Genomic DNA, 13,711 nt, shown 5'->3' on the forward strand with positions numbered 1-13,711 from the left:
TACTTCTGGAAACAATACCCTACGTTTTCCATTTAGCACTCTCTGTGCTTTCTGTGAACAAAGGATTCAACTCATGGAAAATAAACTGTAATAAGAGAAGAAAAAATGTCCATTGCTTTTTTCAGTGGTTTGGATGTCCTAAAATGCATCTACGGATCTCTGCCTCCACTGCTTTACATCAAGTTAGACTTGAATCAAAGTGAGATTGAAATCTTGGTTACCATGTGTTTGCACTGTCCTAAGCATGCCTCTCCTATACTGGTCACAAGTTACAACTGAAGTTTCAATCGCTGTGGAGTCTCTCCCATGAATGGTTCCCTCATTGGTGCCGTGTCCTCAGCCACTGGGGTTGGCAGTGAACAGATGTGCAGCACTGCAGCTCCTCTGGAGGATCTGTGACCAGATCCATGCCAGATCCATCCCAGACCCACCAGCCTGAGCTGCCACCATCCACACGCCCTCCCACAGCAAGGAAAGGGCAGACAGGCTGCACACTGTGGCCTGCAGAGCCCTGGCATTGACACACTCCCTGGAAGGCATTCCCAGCAGCTGGGCAGCACTGTGGGACCTGAGCCACAACATTCTGGGTATGCTCAGAAGAAATCAGACAAGGACAAATTTACTTTCTCAGCTTCTTTACAGACCTGGATGTACCTGCCAGCCCTGACCAGCAACAGGAGCCAATCAGTGCAGAGGTGTTTGAGCATCCCACTTGGATTCGATGGTCAGCCCCCCAGATATGCTCTAGCAAATCCAGAAGCCCTCTGCAGACACTTTTTCCTGAAAATCTTTGAGCATCTAGATCTACTACAGCAACAACAGCTATAATCTGAAATCCTTTCCAAAAGACCGTTTTTGAATAGAAACAAGGATCAATTTCCAGCCCTGTGTGAACTTACGGTTTGGAGACAAGGAAACGTGCCAGGTTCAGGGTACAGAGATGACCCGGTGAAACAACACACCAAACAGGAAACAAGGATAAAAGGAGCTTCAGCTTCTGGAGACCAAAGGCTGGCATTTTTTTCCCCTCATCATTTCCCAGTACTGTAGCCTTCCACTCCATCCTATGAGTAGGATATTCCACATGGATCCATTTTACCATCCTCAGTGCTCCCCATTCTTCCCTCATGACAGAGGCTTGCTGTGCCTTCTCAGTGTTATGTTCCACTCTCTCCAGGTCCTCCCTTCCTTGCTCACTCATATGAAGACTTCTTTCAACCCTTCCCCTCCATTAATGTGTTCTGCTTTGTTCTTCCTCCACATTATCTGTTTCCTCTCCACATCCCTAATTGCTTTTCCATATTCACTTCCAGTCCCGTTTATCACCATGATTCCTGTTTTACTCCACAACACTGGTTTTATCTGCTTCCACATGGTCCTCAGATTTACTGCTACCATTTATCCTTAGTTTGCTTTCTTTTTACCTATCATTCATCACATCCCTGTCCCCAACTGTAGTCCTGTCTGGAAGGCTTACATAACTACTGAGGTTCTCAAAATTCTGGAATTAATGAGGTGCAGTGATCCACAGTCACTACTCAGTAATAAACAACCAAAGAAGTAATGAGATAAGGGAACAGAATTGTTTCTGCAACAAAAACAAATCACAGCTCTCCTTAACCCCGCTCTCATCTAGACAGAAATGGTCTTGACAAAACCAATGTTCCTTATTTCACTCTCTTTGTCTTGACAGTGATCTCCTGGTTTACTGCTCTGAAGAGAGTTGCATCAATTCTCTATTCTCCCATGGTCAAAAATTAACTCCTTACTAGAGGACTTGAAAACCAGAATGTATTAATTGAAAACTTAATGCTGGGTCATCTCAGACTCCTTGTCCTCATTTAAAATACAGCCCCTGCACTTCAGTGCAGTTGCCACATGGGCTCTCTAACCTGCAAGGCCCACCTGTGCCCCAGTACAGAGGCTGGATCCTTTTGACCTCAGTGGGAGAGCAGCAACTCATCAAAGGGTACATTTGACAAAATTTTCTTTCCTAAAATCTGTCAGCAAAGATGCACTCTGGATCTAATAAATACCCAGTGCAGGGACAGAATCTTCTCTTTTGCTTGGAATTTGATTTATCCATGTCTTTTTTCTAAAGTAACAGAGCATCTCATTTGCCTCCATATACCTGCTGTGCACTGAGCTGCTGGAGCCCATAATTTGCCCACAATTACACTCTTGCTTTTTCCTAATTGGTTTAAAGGCTGTTCCATTCAACAGATGTCTTTCCACAGTTGCTGGTAGGTAACTTATTTAAAAGATCTCCTCATTGCACAGAATTTAACATACTCTAGTTCATTCATCCGGATGAATCTGATGACATTTAACTTCCCTGTTATTTCTCATCACATTATGGGGTAGTCAGGCAAGGGCATCTGCTTTGTAACAGCTTTGCTGAAGACTTCTGCAACGAAGACCCAACTGAAGATCCCTCGTCCTGTTGAAACATTTTTCTCTCTGACGTCCCCAACACATCTTATTCTTTCTGCTGGTGGGCCATAAACGTTGACAATCTCCCAATCCACTGATGGGACTTGCAGTAACCTTTGATCTTAAGAGAACTTTTCGAAAAAAATAAATATTCAGACTATAATGTTTCATCAGTAGCCAAACCAGGTCCATCCCAGCCACTGTGGAGCAAACCAAGAAGTGCTGTGTGTACAAACTCAGGAGCTACTGGTTTAGAAGTAAAACTAAACCCAGCCCAACCTTTCTGCAAAAAGTACAACACTCAGTGCCATCCACTTAACACAACATACACAAAACTATGCAATAGCCCAGGTACTCAAAGAGAAGAAAGATTAAATAATTAAAAATACACAAACTTTTCCATGTGCAAGCTAGAAAGAATCTTGCAGTTCTGACCTCATAAAACTGGACATTTGTTGTGTTCTTCTGTGGTTCTAATTTGTTTTCAGATTAAGTGCTTTAAACTTGGTTATTTATGCGTTACTTCCATATTCAAGATCTTTCTTTTATTTTTTTTATTTTAGGGATTTTGTAAAAGCTTTTATTCAATTTAAGAAGCCAATTGTGGTTGCTATCAACGGCCCTGCTCTGGGTTTAGGAGCTTCTATTTTACCACTCTGTGATATCGTTTGGGCAAGTGAGAAGGCTTGGTTTCAGACACCATATGCAACAATCCGACTCACTCCAGCTGGCTGCTCATCATACACATTCCCACAAATTCTGGGTGTTGCACTGGTAAGGTTTTCCATCTCAAATTGCTGAAGAACCTTTCATAAATTCCTGATCTTCTTTCTCTCTTTAAAAAGTAAACAATTTTCTTTAATTGTCTTTAATGGAAATGAAATCTGTGGAAAGTTCACGTAATCACTACCACCTTCTTATCACAAAATAATCTCAGAATTCAATATACAACACCTGCTGTACACAAGAAAGATTGAAAAAGCCAAGATTGTCAACATCATGGTAGAAAAGTGAAGAAATACATTAGCAGAATAACCTTGCAGAGTCCTTGTCTGCATTATGTTAGGAGTGGGCATATACAGCCAGATACAGCTCTCTGCTCTTTAAAGACAATCCACAATGATTCCAGTAAGACTGCTTAGCTTTTACCAGTATAATAAATCAGAATTTGCCCCACAAGTATTTCCTACTGGGTTCCATGACTCTCCACACAGTATCACTGACAGTTACTCTTGTAAGATCAGCAATACAGATTCACCGTGCATGCCAGCACATTTCTCTTAAATTAAACCCATGCTGTGCTCTGGCCACCTGCACAATCTTTAAATAGCTACTGAAACCCCTTTTAAAGTATTTTGCAGTATGGAAAGATACAGAAGAACATTTGTAATTTAATCGTAAAAATAGCAGGCAAGTATGAGAAAAAATTCAAGGGAATTATAACCCAAGATTACCAGAGTCTTTTGGTTTCACAGGCAAATGAAATGTTGTTCTGTGGGAGAAAGCTGACAGCACAGGAAGCCTGCAGCAGAGGACTGGTGTCACAAGTATTTTGGCCAACAACATTTAGCCAAGAAGTGATGCTACGAGTGAAAGAAATGGCATCCTGCAGTGCAGTGGTAAGAAATCAAATTCCCTCATTAAGTGACTTTTCACAGAGGTAAGGTGTGCTCCCAAGGCTTGTCACATGTGGGACCTCAGTTTCCACAGCCATACCTGTGAAAGGATGACATCAGAAACTTGGATGGGGATCAGTGAGCTCATGGAGTTTCTCGTTTCTCAGGGACAGGGGTGAGGGGTTATTTCCTTTCACCATATTTGCATTCATTCAATGAGTGGCACCTCCTTGCCTCAGATTTTAAAAGGGGATTTTAGCACAAGTTTCCTTCATGAAAGTGTAACAGTCTGAAACGCTACAACTGTACGGAAGAACCTCTGTAAGAAAACAGATTTGCCTTTCACTTTGTCCTGGCCTAGCATGTTTCAGCTGAATCTGCCTGCCTTCTGCACCTGCACAGCTCCTAGTGCTGCAGAATGTTCTACACAGCATCCCAGAAGGGTAGGATAGTGCCAGCTAAGCTCTGCTGTGAAGGGGAGGTGAGATCCAGACAAGAGGGATTTAAACACAGTCTGGTCACAGTGTATTATAACTTTCCTTTTGTGTACACCAAAGTTGAAAGAAAATCCTTTCCTATCTTCACTTCCTAGGGGTTTTTTTCCCTTCAGGCAGATATATGCCTATTCTGGGCACATCCTTGTTTAAAAAACATGCAGTGAAGAAAGTGATACTGGCTGCAATAAAACTGCAGTAATTAAAGCGAAAATTGTTATAGTTTCTTGCTATATTTCCTATGCCTGAAACTGTCTCAGCATCCCTCAGTTTCATTTAAAAGATCTGCTGTAAAAGGAGGTAGAGACACAAGAGATTTTTAATTAAACAAAGTGTAGATTAGATCTCACAGAAGACACTGAGAATGAAACGCTGGAAATGTAGCAGAATTTCATTTGATGATGATGAAATAACATGTATTATTTGAGTTGGGAAAACCTTTGGGCTTTACTGTGAATTCTTCCTTCCCTCACTGCTATTGGCTGTCAATGAAATTTTCTCAGGACTCCTTAGGAAGACTGGTGCTGACTTGTGGACAAAGATAAATCCCCAAAGACTTGCTCACAAACAGACCACAAAAAATACCCTAATTTGCTATTAACACCACTTGCTTGAGTTAAAGACAAATACCTCTTTGCAATAGCAGGGTTGAAACCCACAACACGCAGGAACTGGGCTTAACATGAAGGTGTTGACAAAGCTGAGTGAAGAGAATGCACCTCCCTTCCCACAGAACCGTTAGTTATATTAAATCTCCTGTCCTCAGAAAATCAGTAACGTAGGAATTATTATTGGGTTTGTTTGAGCAGTTGAGTTCCTTGTGAGATACATACTGGTGGTGTGTATTTAAAAACTAATTTTAAAGGAATCAATCTCAATGTGCTTAATAATGGGTCTGGGAAAAATGAGCTGAACTATGGGAGCAACCATGGACCTGCAGCTTGTGCCTTTCAAAACTTGCAACAATAACTAAGGGCTTGAGGTTGGGCTTTCTGTTGAAAAGATCTCAGGTGATTTGTTACATCTGCCAAGTAAATCTAGCTCCAGAACACAGTCAGACGGTGCTTGTTTTGCTTAGCACCATTCTTTCACAAAATATTTCACTTTTATAAAAATGTAAGCAAATAGGCTTTAAAAAGCATTTGCAGTAAAGGCCCTTTTCTATTAATTTTTGTATTCATAAGGAAATAATACATGAGGAAAAATCATTAAAGCTAATGGACATCCACATTTGGGTTTCCAACATGCCTAATTTTGAAGGCCACCTTCCAGAAAACAGGTAGCCAGTATATTGTCCCTCACACATTTTCATTTCAATGTGAGGGAGTTCAGCTCCTTCTTGTGCTTCATGGCAGACCTTCAATAAACTGAGGTACTTTAGAATCCCTCATTGTCTTAAAAACCTGGCACCAACCCATCAACCTCAATTCTTAAAGATGCTGACTATCAGCAAGTGAAGTTGTGGCTATAAATCAAATGTAATTTCTGTGCCCAAAGGAATTATTTAGATTGTAAAACAGTCAGTAGTCTAAAATGCTGGTCACACCATTATCCATAGTAATTTTTTTCAGATTCAAAATAAAATTCTGAGTCGTATTTTGGCTTTAGGTGTTGGAAGAGTCCAAATGTCTCGTGCGGAGCTTCCTGAAATCCGGACTTGAAGATGTGAACGAGAAAGAGTGTCAGATGTTAAAACAGCTGTGGAGTTCTTCCAAAGGACTGGATTCATTATTCAGCTACTTGCAAGACAAAATTTATGAAGTCTGATATCTTGGCCTAACTCAAAGAGAAGTTGCTCCAGTTGTGACCAGAGTCAGACGTGACCATGTTTGAGAAGCAGAGGCAATGCATCAGTGAGGAATTTGTGACAGTGATCCCAATGCCTGTGGCTGTGTGGGGCACACAGCTGCTCGTAGCCGGTTTGATTTTGTGTGACCAGGGCGTGGGCAGGCGTTCAGTGCACGTAACCTGTGCAGAGGCTGCATCTTTCACATTGCTCATCCGCATCCAACTCTACATTCCATGTGCTGAGAAGCACCACTGAGGCCCAGCAAGGCTCCACCTGTAAGGGTTTATTTTGTCTGTCCTTAACTTATTCTTGCTGTTGCAGCACATCTGGGCTGACACAGAGGGCTCAGTCTAAAATCTGGGTCAGCACAACCTTTTGTAGACCCAAAAACCATACGCTAGAAATATGTTAATTATTTTTTTCTAAGTTCTAACAGTTTAATGAAAAAATCTGATAATTTATATGTATAATATGTAAAGTTAGTTTACAAAAAATACTAGAATTTTTTTTCTTTGTTAAATTTATTTAACTTATTTATTTTGTGTTCATATTCAGCCGTTTATTGATCACAGATCTTATTTTCATATTTCCCTTTTTGACTAAATTAAAGGCATCACATGAGAATGCAAACACATTTTTAGCAGCAAAGTGAGTAGAAAAATAAAGAATATATAGAAAACCCACAGAACGTTGTGGGCAGTAAATGAAACAGCCACATGCATGCTCCTCTCTCTGTGTGTAAAACTGTACAAAAAAATGTATCAAAACAGATTCATTTGCCAGGGTTAAGAGAACAAAAGCGGGTTCTGACACAATGAGTCCCCCTTAAGTCTCTCTTCACTTTCTGCCTTCTAGAGGAGCACTGAAGGGCTTGCCAACCAGATGCTTTATTTAAGTTTACTATATTCCTGTTAGGCGGATATCAGTAACAGGGTGAGTGGTGCCGTTCCGTGGCATCGTACTGTTTTTCAGGTTTAAACACCCCTTTTGGTCTGAAGTCTAAAAGCAAATCCTTATGAGCCTTAGTCTAGTTGCCTGATTCCTCAGGTGTGAGATAATTTCTGCTCTGGAGGCCTTTGGGTGTGGGCCAGCCGTTTATACAAGGTGCTAGGCATTGAACACGTGGAGGCGGAGGTTTTCTTTCGATTTTCCCAGCTCTCCACCTGGCCACCCCACCAGCTGTTTCAAGAACTTAATGGCTATCCATAAAAGCAGTCCACAATAAACAAGGAAAATCCAATCTGCTCTTTTCAAATGCGATCCTAGTACTGTTCAGTGACACTGACTGACTTCTGAACACTGGATCTCTCTCAGTTCTTTCCTGCTATGGGCAGTTCGTGTGGAAAGGACAGGAGCATGCTCTGAGACTTCACCTGCCATTATAGTACGCCCAAATTGAAACCTCTTGAAGCAGAAGCTTTGCACATTTGTTTGCTTTGTAATTTGTGCACTTGCTCTCCATCCTTGAGCTCAGTGATTATGATTTAAACCTCTGCAAATGAGGCTGCTCAGCTTTCTCCCTCTTAGCATTTCCATAAAGAGTTTCAACAAAGCCTTTGTAAAGTTAACAAACAGGTGATGACAGTAAACAGTAGCCTTCAACATATTAATGTAACATTTCTTTTTCCACAAATAATTAGAAGTGCTGTTTTTATGCCCTAATTGTACCACTGAATTTTAAGGAAATCATCACCCTAAATGCAAGAGTTCTCATGGAAATTCTTCCTTAAAAATACAGAATCTGGCTTCTATTTAGCCTGTTTAAAATGTTTTTTAAAAGAAACTTATTGAAACCATTAGCTTATTTTAAAATGCCTGAAAGAGAACTCTTTCAGTAACTGTTTGAAGTGATGGATGCACCACTCGTTTTATACCAGCCCTTGCTTTTGTCCACAACCTGCCAGCAGTGCAGGGGCAGGTGCACACGAAGTCACCTGGAAAAAGAGGGATCACCCAAGAGAAAACCACTCACACACACGAGTTTGCACAATCAGGCCTCCAGCGTACACCTTCAGAAAAAAGAAAGGCAATGGAAAGTACCATGATTCCTCAATTTCCTTTATTTCCTTTATTCCCGTCCAGAGAGCCATAACTCCTAACCATGTGTTAATAAGATATTAGGAAGTTTATTTCCATACTATGCTTAGTTTTTGTAGATAAATATAGCAGGATTGCTCAGCAATGTGAAGGAATGCGTTCTGAATGAGAGTTGCAAACAGAGAAGAATCGTACATTGTTGGATCTTTAAACTGCACCATTTCATCTGAATTTTCAGATATCTGTATCTTAGCATTTTTTATGACAAAGGAATGGTTGAAATACATTTTCTATAATTATTTTTCCATTAAAGCAAGCGCTAACCATAGTTAACATTTTTAATTATTCATATCTATACAGTTACAATCTAGTTTTCATGGAATCTATTTTCCCTTCAAAAAAGAGTAATAACAACGTTGAAAGCTTCTTTTCCAGAATTTAAATATCAGAATCTGAATTTTCTCTTGTGTTTCTATCCTTACTAGGTATTCAGATATCTAGATGTACTGTACATATTAGTCTGGGTACCTTTACTAATATTCACAGTATTTAAGATTAAAAATGCAATTTGTTGTTTAAGTATGTTATTTTATTCTTGTGTAAATTGTTTTGTACAATCTTTAAAAATCTACAGTTTTGCATTTGTAGATATTAAAGGTAAGCAATTTATTTTGTGTTGTCCTGCATGTATATTTTTGCTGTAGATAAGTGTTGCTTAGTTTACTATTTCAGTACATTTCTGTTAAATAAGCTTACAAACTTTAATACAGTATATATTTTCAAAATATAAACTTTTATATTTCTGTGGTAGGTTAGGGTATGCGTTTTAGGCAATCTTTTTCACTACTATGAACTGTTCTTTTAATCTATAATATAATGGTTTTGTGCCAATAGTTTTTCATTAGAAAGAAATGCTCTTTTGATGTTAGGGATGAACAGACAATTTTGGTTGGGGTTTGTTTTCTTTTTGGTTTTGGGTTTTTTAATTTTTTTGCCAGCCTTTACAGTTTTAAATATAATTTATAAATGTATTGCATTTGTGAATAAGCCTTACCATTAGGTACAAGAAATCTTTAAAGCTGCATAATTGCTTATGTAGCACTAAGGACTTCCCCAAATAATTGCTGTAAGAAAGTTAGCAAATCAGAGTACAGGGCCTTAAGTTTTTCTTGTGAAAAGGATAATACGGGTTGTTTCTTTCGAACAACATAGGTAGACTTGTCAGCATGGGCTTTGTTATATATAAACTGTGCATTTGTGCTCCCAACCATGGTAGTTTAATCTCAGGCTTTGTGTGGCTGGGTCTATAAAAGTCAAATCTGGCTAAAGCCAGCACTCTTTAGGAGACACTAAAGAAGTTTACATAAGAGACTTATAGACAATCTTATCATAGTACATTTGGGTACTTGCTATCCTCGATGTGTTATCTGTGTCTGCCCAATTAACCGTATGTTTTAAGCCATATTAAATCTCTTTACTGCTATTTTAAATACTACACTGAAAGTCATTCACTAGCTTGCTTGCTCACAGACAGGATTTCGATTTTTAGTGAATAAAAATGTTATGCCTTCCATAAAAAAAACAAAGGACCAAAGAGTTGCATTATTCTAACAAAGCATTAGTTCCTTTGCCAGTGAACTAGTTTGACATTTGTACCGAAGATCAAACAGTCTCTTTTTGCTTCAAACACTGCGTCCTCATCCATGTCAGGTGTAAGGGGGAAAGATGTATCCACTGAGCTATTGGGAAAGGAGTGATGTTCAGCTGGGATGGCATGTCTATTGGTAAGGCTTATTACCAAACCTCTGAGATGAAGCAAAGAACCAAAAATTCACAAGTTATGTCAATGTAAATTTATTTTCAGAACTTGCACAAATAATTAATAGTAGAACTTTGCAAATTAGGCCCTTAAGTTATTTTGTCAGAATGCCATGGAACAGACTAAAACAGTTTCTAATATTTGTAATGATGAGTACATATTATAATATTATAAGGGTACAGGCACCCCTATATCACAGTGTTGTAAATATTTTCTGAAACTGGTACAGTACTGAGGGACTTGTATCTTCTGATATATCAAATATTGACTGTCTAGATCAAATTGTACACAATTTATTTGTTGATGGTCCTGTAACTAGTGTATGGACACATTTCTGGGTGCCTTAGAAGTTGTATTTTTCATGTGTGTTAATATGCAGTATTTATACATTGTGAGAAGCTGCTTTGAATAAAAACATTGAAACTTCATTTCAATGCAGTGATTTTCAGTTTTACATAATCAGAATGAACGTGAGAAGGGGTACCCATTATATATTACAATACTATTCACGGGCTCCTGCCCTCCCAAAGAGACCAGGCACACAGTGGGCTTTTCAAAAGAAAAATTTTTTTTTTCAAAAGACAAAACCCAGGGCACTAAGAGACACTGCATTAAGAACTCTAGGAAATTAATTAGGATCCATTTCAATTACCATTTCTTGGTCAAGTCCAAGAAAACCACCAAGAGCCTTCTCACAAAAGCACTTGTAGGACACCATTATCACCTCCCCTGTTTGATATGTGCATGTCACCTAAAGCATTCCTGCCCAGAACCAGCTGTTCCAGGCAGGATTTTGGCTCCACTTGAGGGAATTTGATTTTGATGTGGTGATTGCCAGGAAGGCCAAGATTCAGCCCAGCCTGGTGCAGGAGAAGATGGATCAGCCTGTGGGCCCCCCACATGGCTCTAGACACATTCTTGCCGGGGCTCTTGTGTACCAGAGGATCCTTTGCCCATAGCATCCACAAATGCTATTTCCAATCGTGTCTCCTGTGATTAGAAGAGTAACTGTAAATTACTTCTGCCTGGGGCAGAAAAGGAAGGATATTTTTACAGAGATCCAGGGTTAGCCAACCCAGCTATACAAGGTCCGAAAAAATGATCTACACTTGACTCAAAGGAAAAAATTACGTTCTAGCATTTATATTGGTCGGCTTTAAACTGACCAACACGGTTAGTAAAAACCGTGGTCAGCTATCTGGAGCAGAGGATTGAGCAATTTAGTGTTGCTTCACTATCAACAAATACAATTATTTATTACGGTGACTCTTGTCAGGAATTAACTGACATTATTGTAGTGTCCAATGGACAGTGAGCAACGTGCACATGATGAACAGGATGTGACAGCTTTCCTGTCTAATAGTTTTATTGATAAGTTTGGTTTAGTTTTGACAGAAATTGTCAACATGTCAATTTCATCTTAAATGACTCGTTTTTAAAAGAAGGCAAAAATTCTTTAAAAACTTCATCCAAATATTGGGGGGGGGGTTTCAAGCTTTTTCAAATGTCAGTCCTTGTTGCAGCAAATTAATACACGAATTACATGGAAGAGGAACCTGTTATGTAGATATAAAGAAGTAATTGCATGTATAAAAGAACAGGAAGGTATTAATCCCAATTAACGTACAAAAAAGGTCAAAGCCCTGCATACACTAAGATGTGCCACTTCTCATTTTGAATAACAGAAACAATATTTCATATGGCAAGAACAAGGAGAGGTTTTGAAAGCAAATGAAAGCATGTGAAAAAAAACAGAAAGACAGTTTTAAACACTGGGGGAGTTCAGAGCAAAACAATTGTCAGAAATTGGACTCGGGGACAGTTTGACTGCAGAGGAAAAAGTCAGGTTTGATTCTGGACATAGTAACTTCAAGAATTCACCTCTTCTTGGGTGTCTTATTTGTCATGAAACCCCCTCAGAAGTAAAATTTAATCAAACATAACGCATGTCTTCGCGACTCTGACTTCATCTCAAAACCAACCTCCAGTCATAGCATGGAGAGTTTCAGATTACTAAGAAAGCCAGACTAACTACCCCCTCTAGAATTCAAACCATTTGAACTTTGTTAGCAGCTCTTCACTGTAATTTATAGTCTTTCCTTGGTTTTACAAATTTGCTCATTATAGATATATAATAAAAATAGAACTGTTAAAAACTTTGTTAAATTTCAATTATTAAGTCCATCTGGTGTGACTCAGTAATTTTCATCTGTAACAGTTAAGAGTACTATGGGAGAAAGAAGGCAATTTTCATTTTGAGAAAATGAAACATTTTGTATTTAGTAACTTTAAAAATTCTATGTTGGACTGTATTACCTTTGCTTATCACTTCGTGACACTGGTGTCACTTGAATAAACCCCATGGTTCCAGGTCAAGAGCCACCAGCATCAATGGAGATTCTCCTCCTGACTTAACTTGCTTCTAAAGAAGCCCCAGTGGCTGATGGATACCACAGCAAACTGCTTCACAGTAATAGTACAGGAATATCTTGTAGCCATCTCTTCAAAAGATAAAGTGCTCTTATGAGAAACATATAATTAGCTTAGGAGGAAGGGCACCATTATTTCAAAATTTAACACCAGTGTCTATGAAATTTTGTAGAGATTTCAACATTTTCCATGTTATTGCTGACTCCTGTTAGTAGAAAGTCATGCCCTGCTGTGTTTTAACCTTCCTCAACTCTTCAATCACATTTATCAATTTGCATTCTGGATGACTGTGTAACACATCTGTGAAACTTACTTTATACATTGGTCATATATATATACATTTGTACATAGACAGAAATATATTGGTGAACAACTGTAAAGAGAAAAGTGAAAATGCTCTTTGCAACCAGGAGTCATACTTGAAACAAGGGCTGTTGAACTGCTGCTGCTTCCTAAGATGAAATAAAAAGCTTCATCTAACAATGGAGTTTCTAAAATGAAAAATTATTTAAACACTAAGCAGCAATCTTGACTCGTTAGAACTGAGTTAATTACTATCATCTAGAAATAAGTTATTCACAGTTATCCAGAAATGTGTTTCTGATGTGTCTGTAAATAAGTACTACACTATCTAGTACTCCAAAAAGATGAGCAATTTCCTACTGCTGTCCTTCCAGATGCCTGCTTACTCCATATGCTGCCCACCAGGCTCTGGGGTATTCACTTTCACTAAATGAATACAGGAATTCACACAAAACTCTTCCCATGTCTAATTATCCAAGATCTACATGATTTTAGCCTCTCACTTGTTATTTTATATGCAGCTGCAGCAACTTTGTCAGGGGCTCAGGCTCTGACAAACAATTCCCTTCAAGTCTACCTTTTGCCTGTTAGACTCAAAATGAGCAACAACTCCAAATTCCCATGGCTGCACTGCTGAGGGATGCTCCTGCTCCGAAGGTCAGATGAGCACAGCTGGGATGGCTGGCAGCAGCATCCCACTGGTTGGACTGTGGGCTCCAGAGTTTCCCTTTATTTCTGAGAGCAAGCCTCACTGAGATCAGTGGTCCAGCCCTGAGTTTTCATGTAATGA

General features: G+C 39.1%; 1 protein-coding gene across 1 annotated transcript in view; it reads left to right on the forward strand.

Annotated features, from left to right (window-relative positions):
• CDYL2 (chromodomain Y like 2) overlaps window positions 1-10,616 on the forward strand; it is a 56,317-nt gene extending 45,701 nt beyond the window's left edge. Inside the window, exons 5-7 of the mRNA XM_066194654.1 lie at window positions 2,997-3,207; window positions 3,909-4,052; window positions 6,152-10,616. Coding sequence (XP_066050751.1) covers window positions 2,997-3,207; window positions 3,909-4,052; window positions 6,152-6,310 — 514 coding nt within the window. The 3' untranslated portion in view covers window positions 6,311-10,616. The remainder of the gene's footprint in view (window positions 1-2,996; window positions 3,208-3,908; window positions 4,053-6,151) is intronic.
• Window positions 10,617-13,711: the final 3,095 nt, after the last annotated feature.

This window comes from Chamaea fasciata, unplaced genomic scaffold, assembly GCF_029207755.1.
Source record: "Chamaea fasciata isolate MVZ Bird 193981 ecotype frontalis unplaced genomic scaffold, bChaFas1.0.hap1 SCAF_12, whole genome shotgun sequence".
Taxonomy (NCBI): Eukaryota; Metazoa; Chordata; class Aves; order Passeriformes; family Sylviidae; genus Chamaea; species Chamaea fasciata.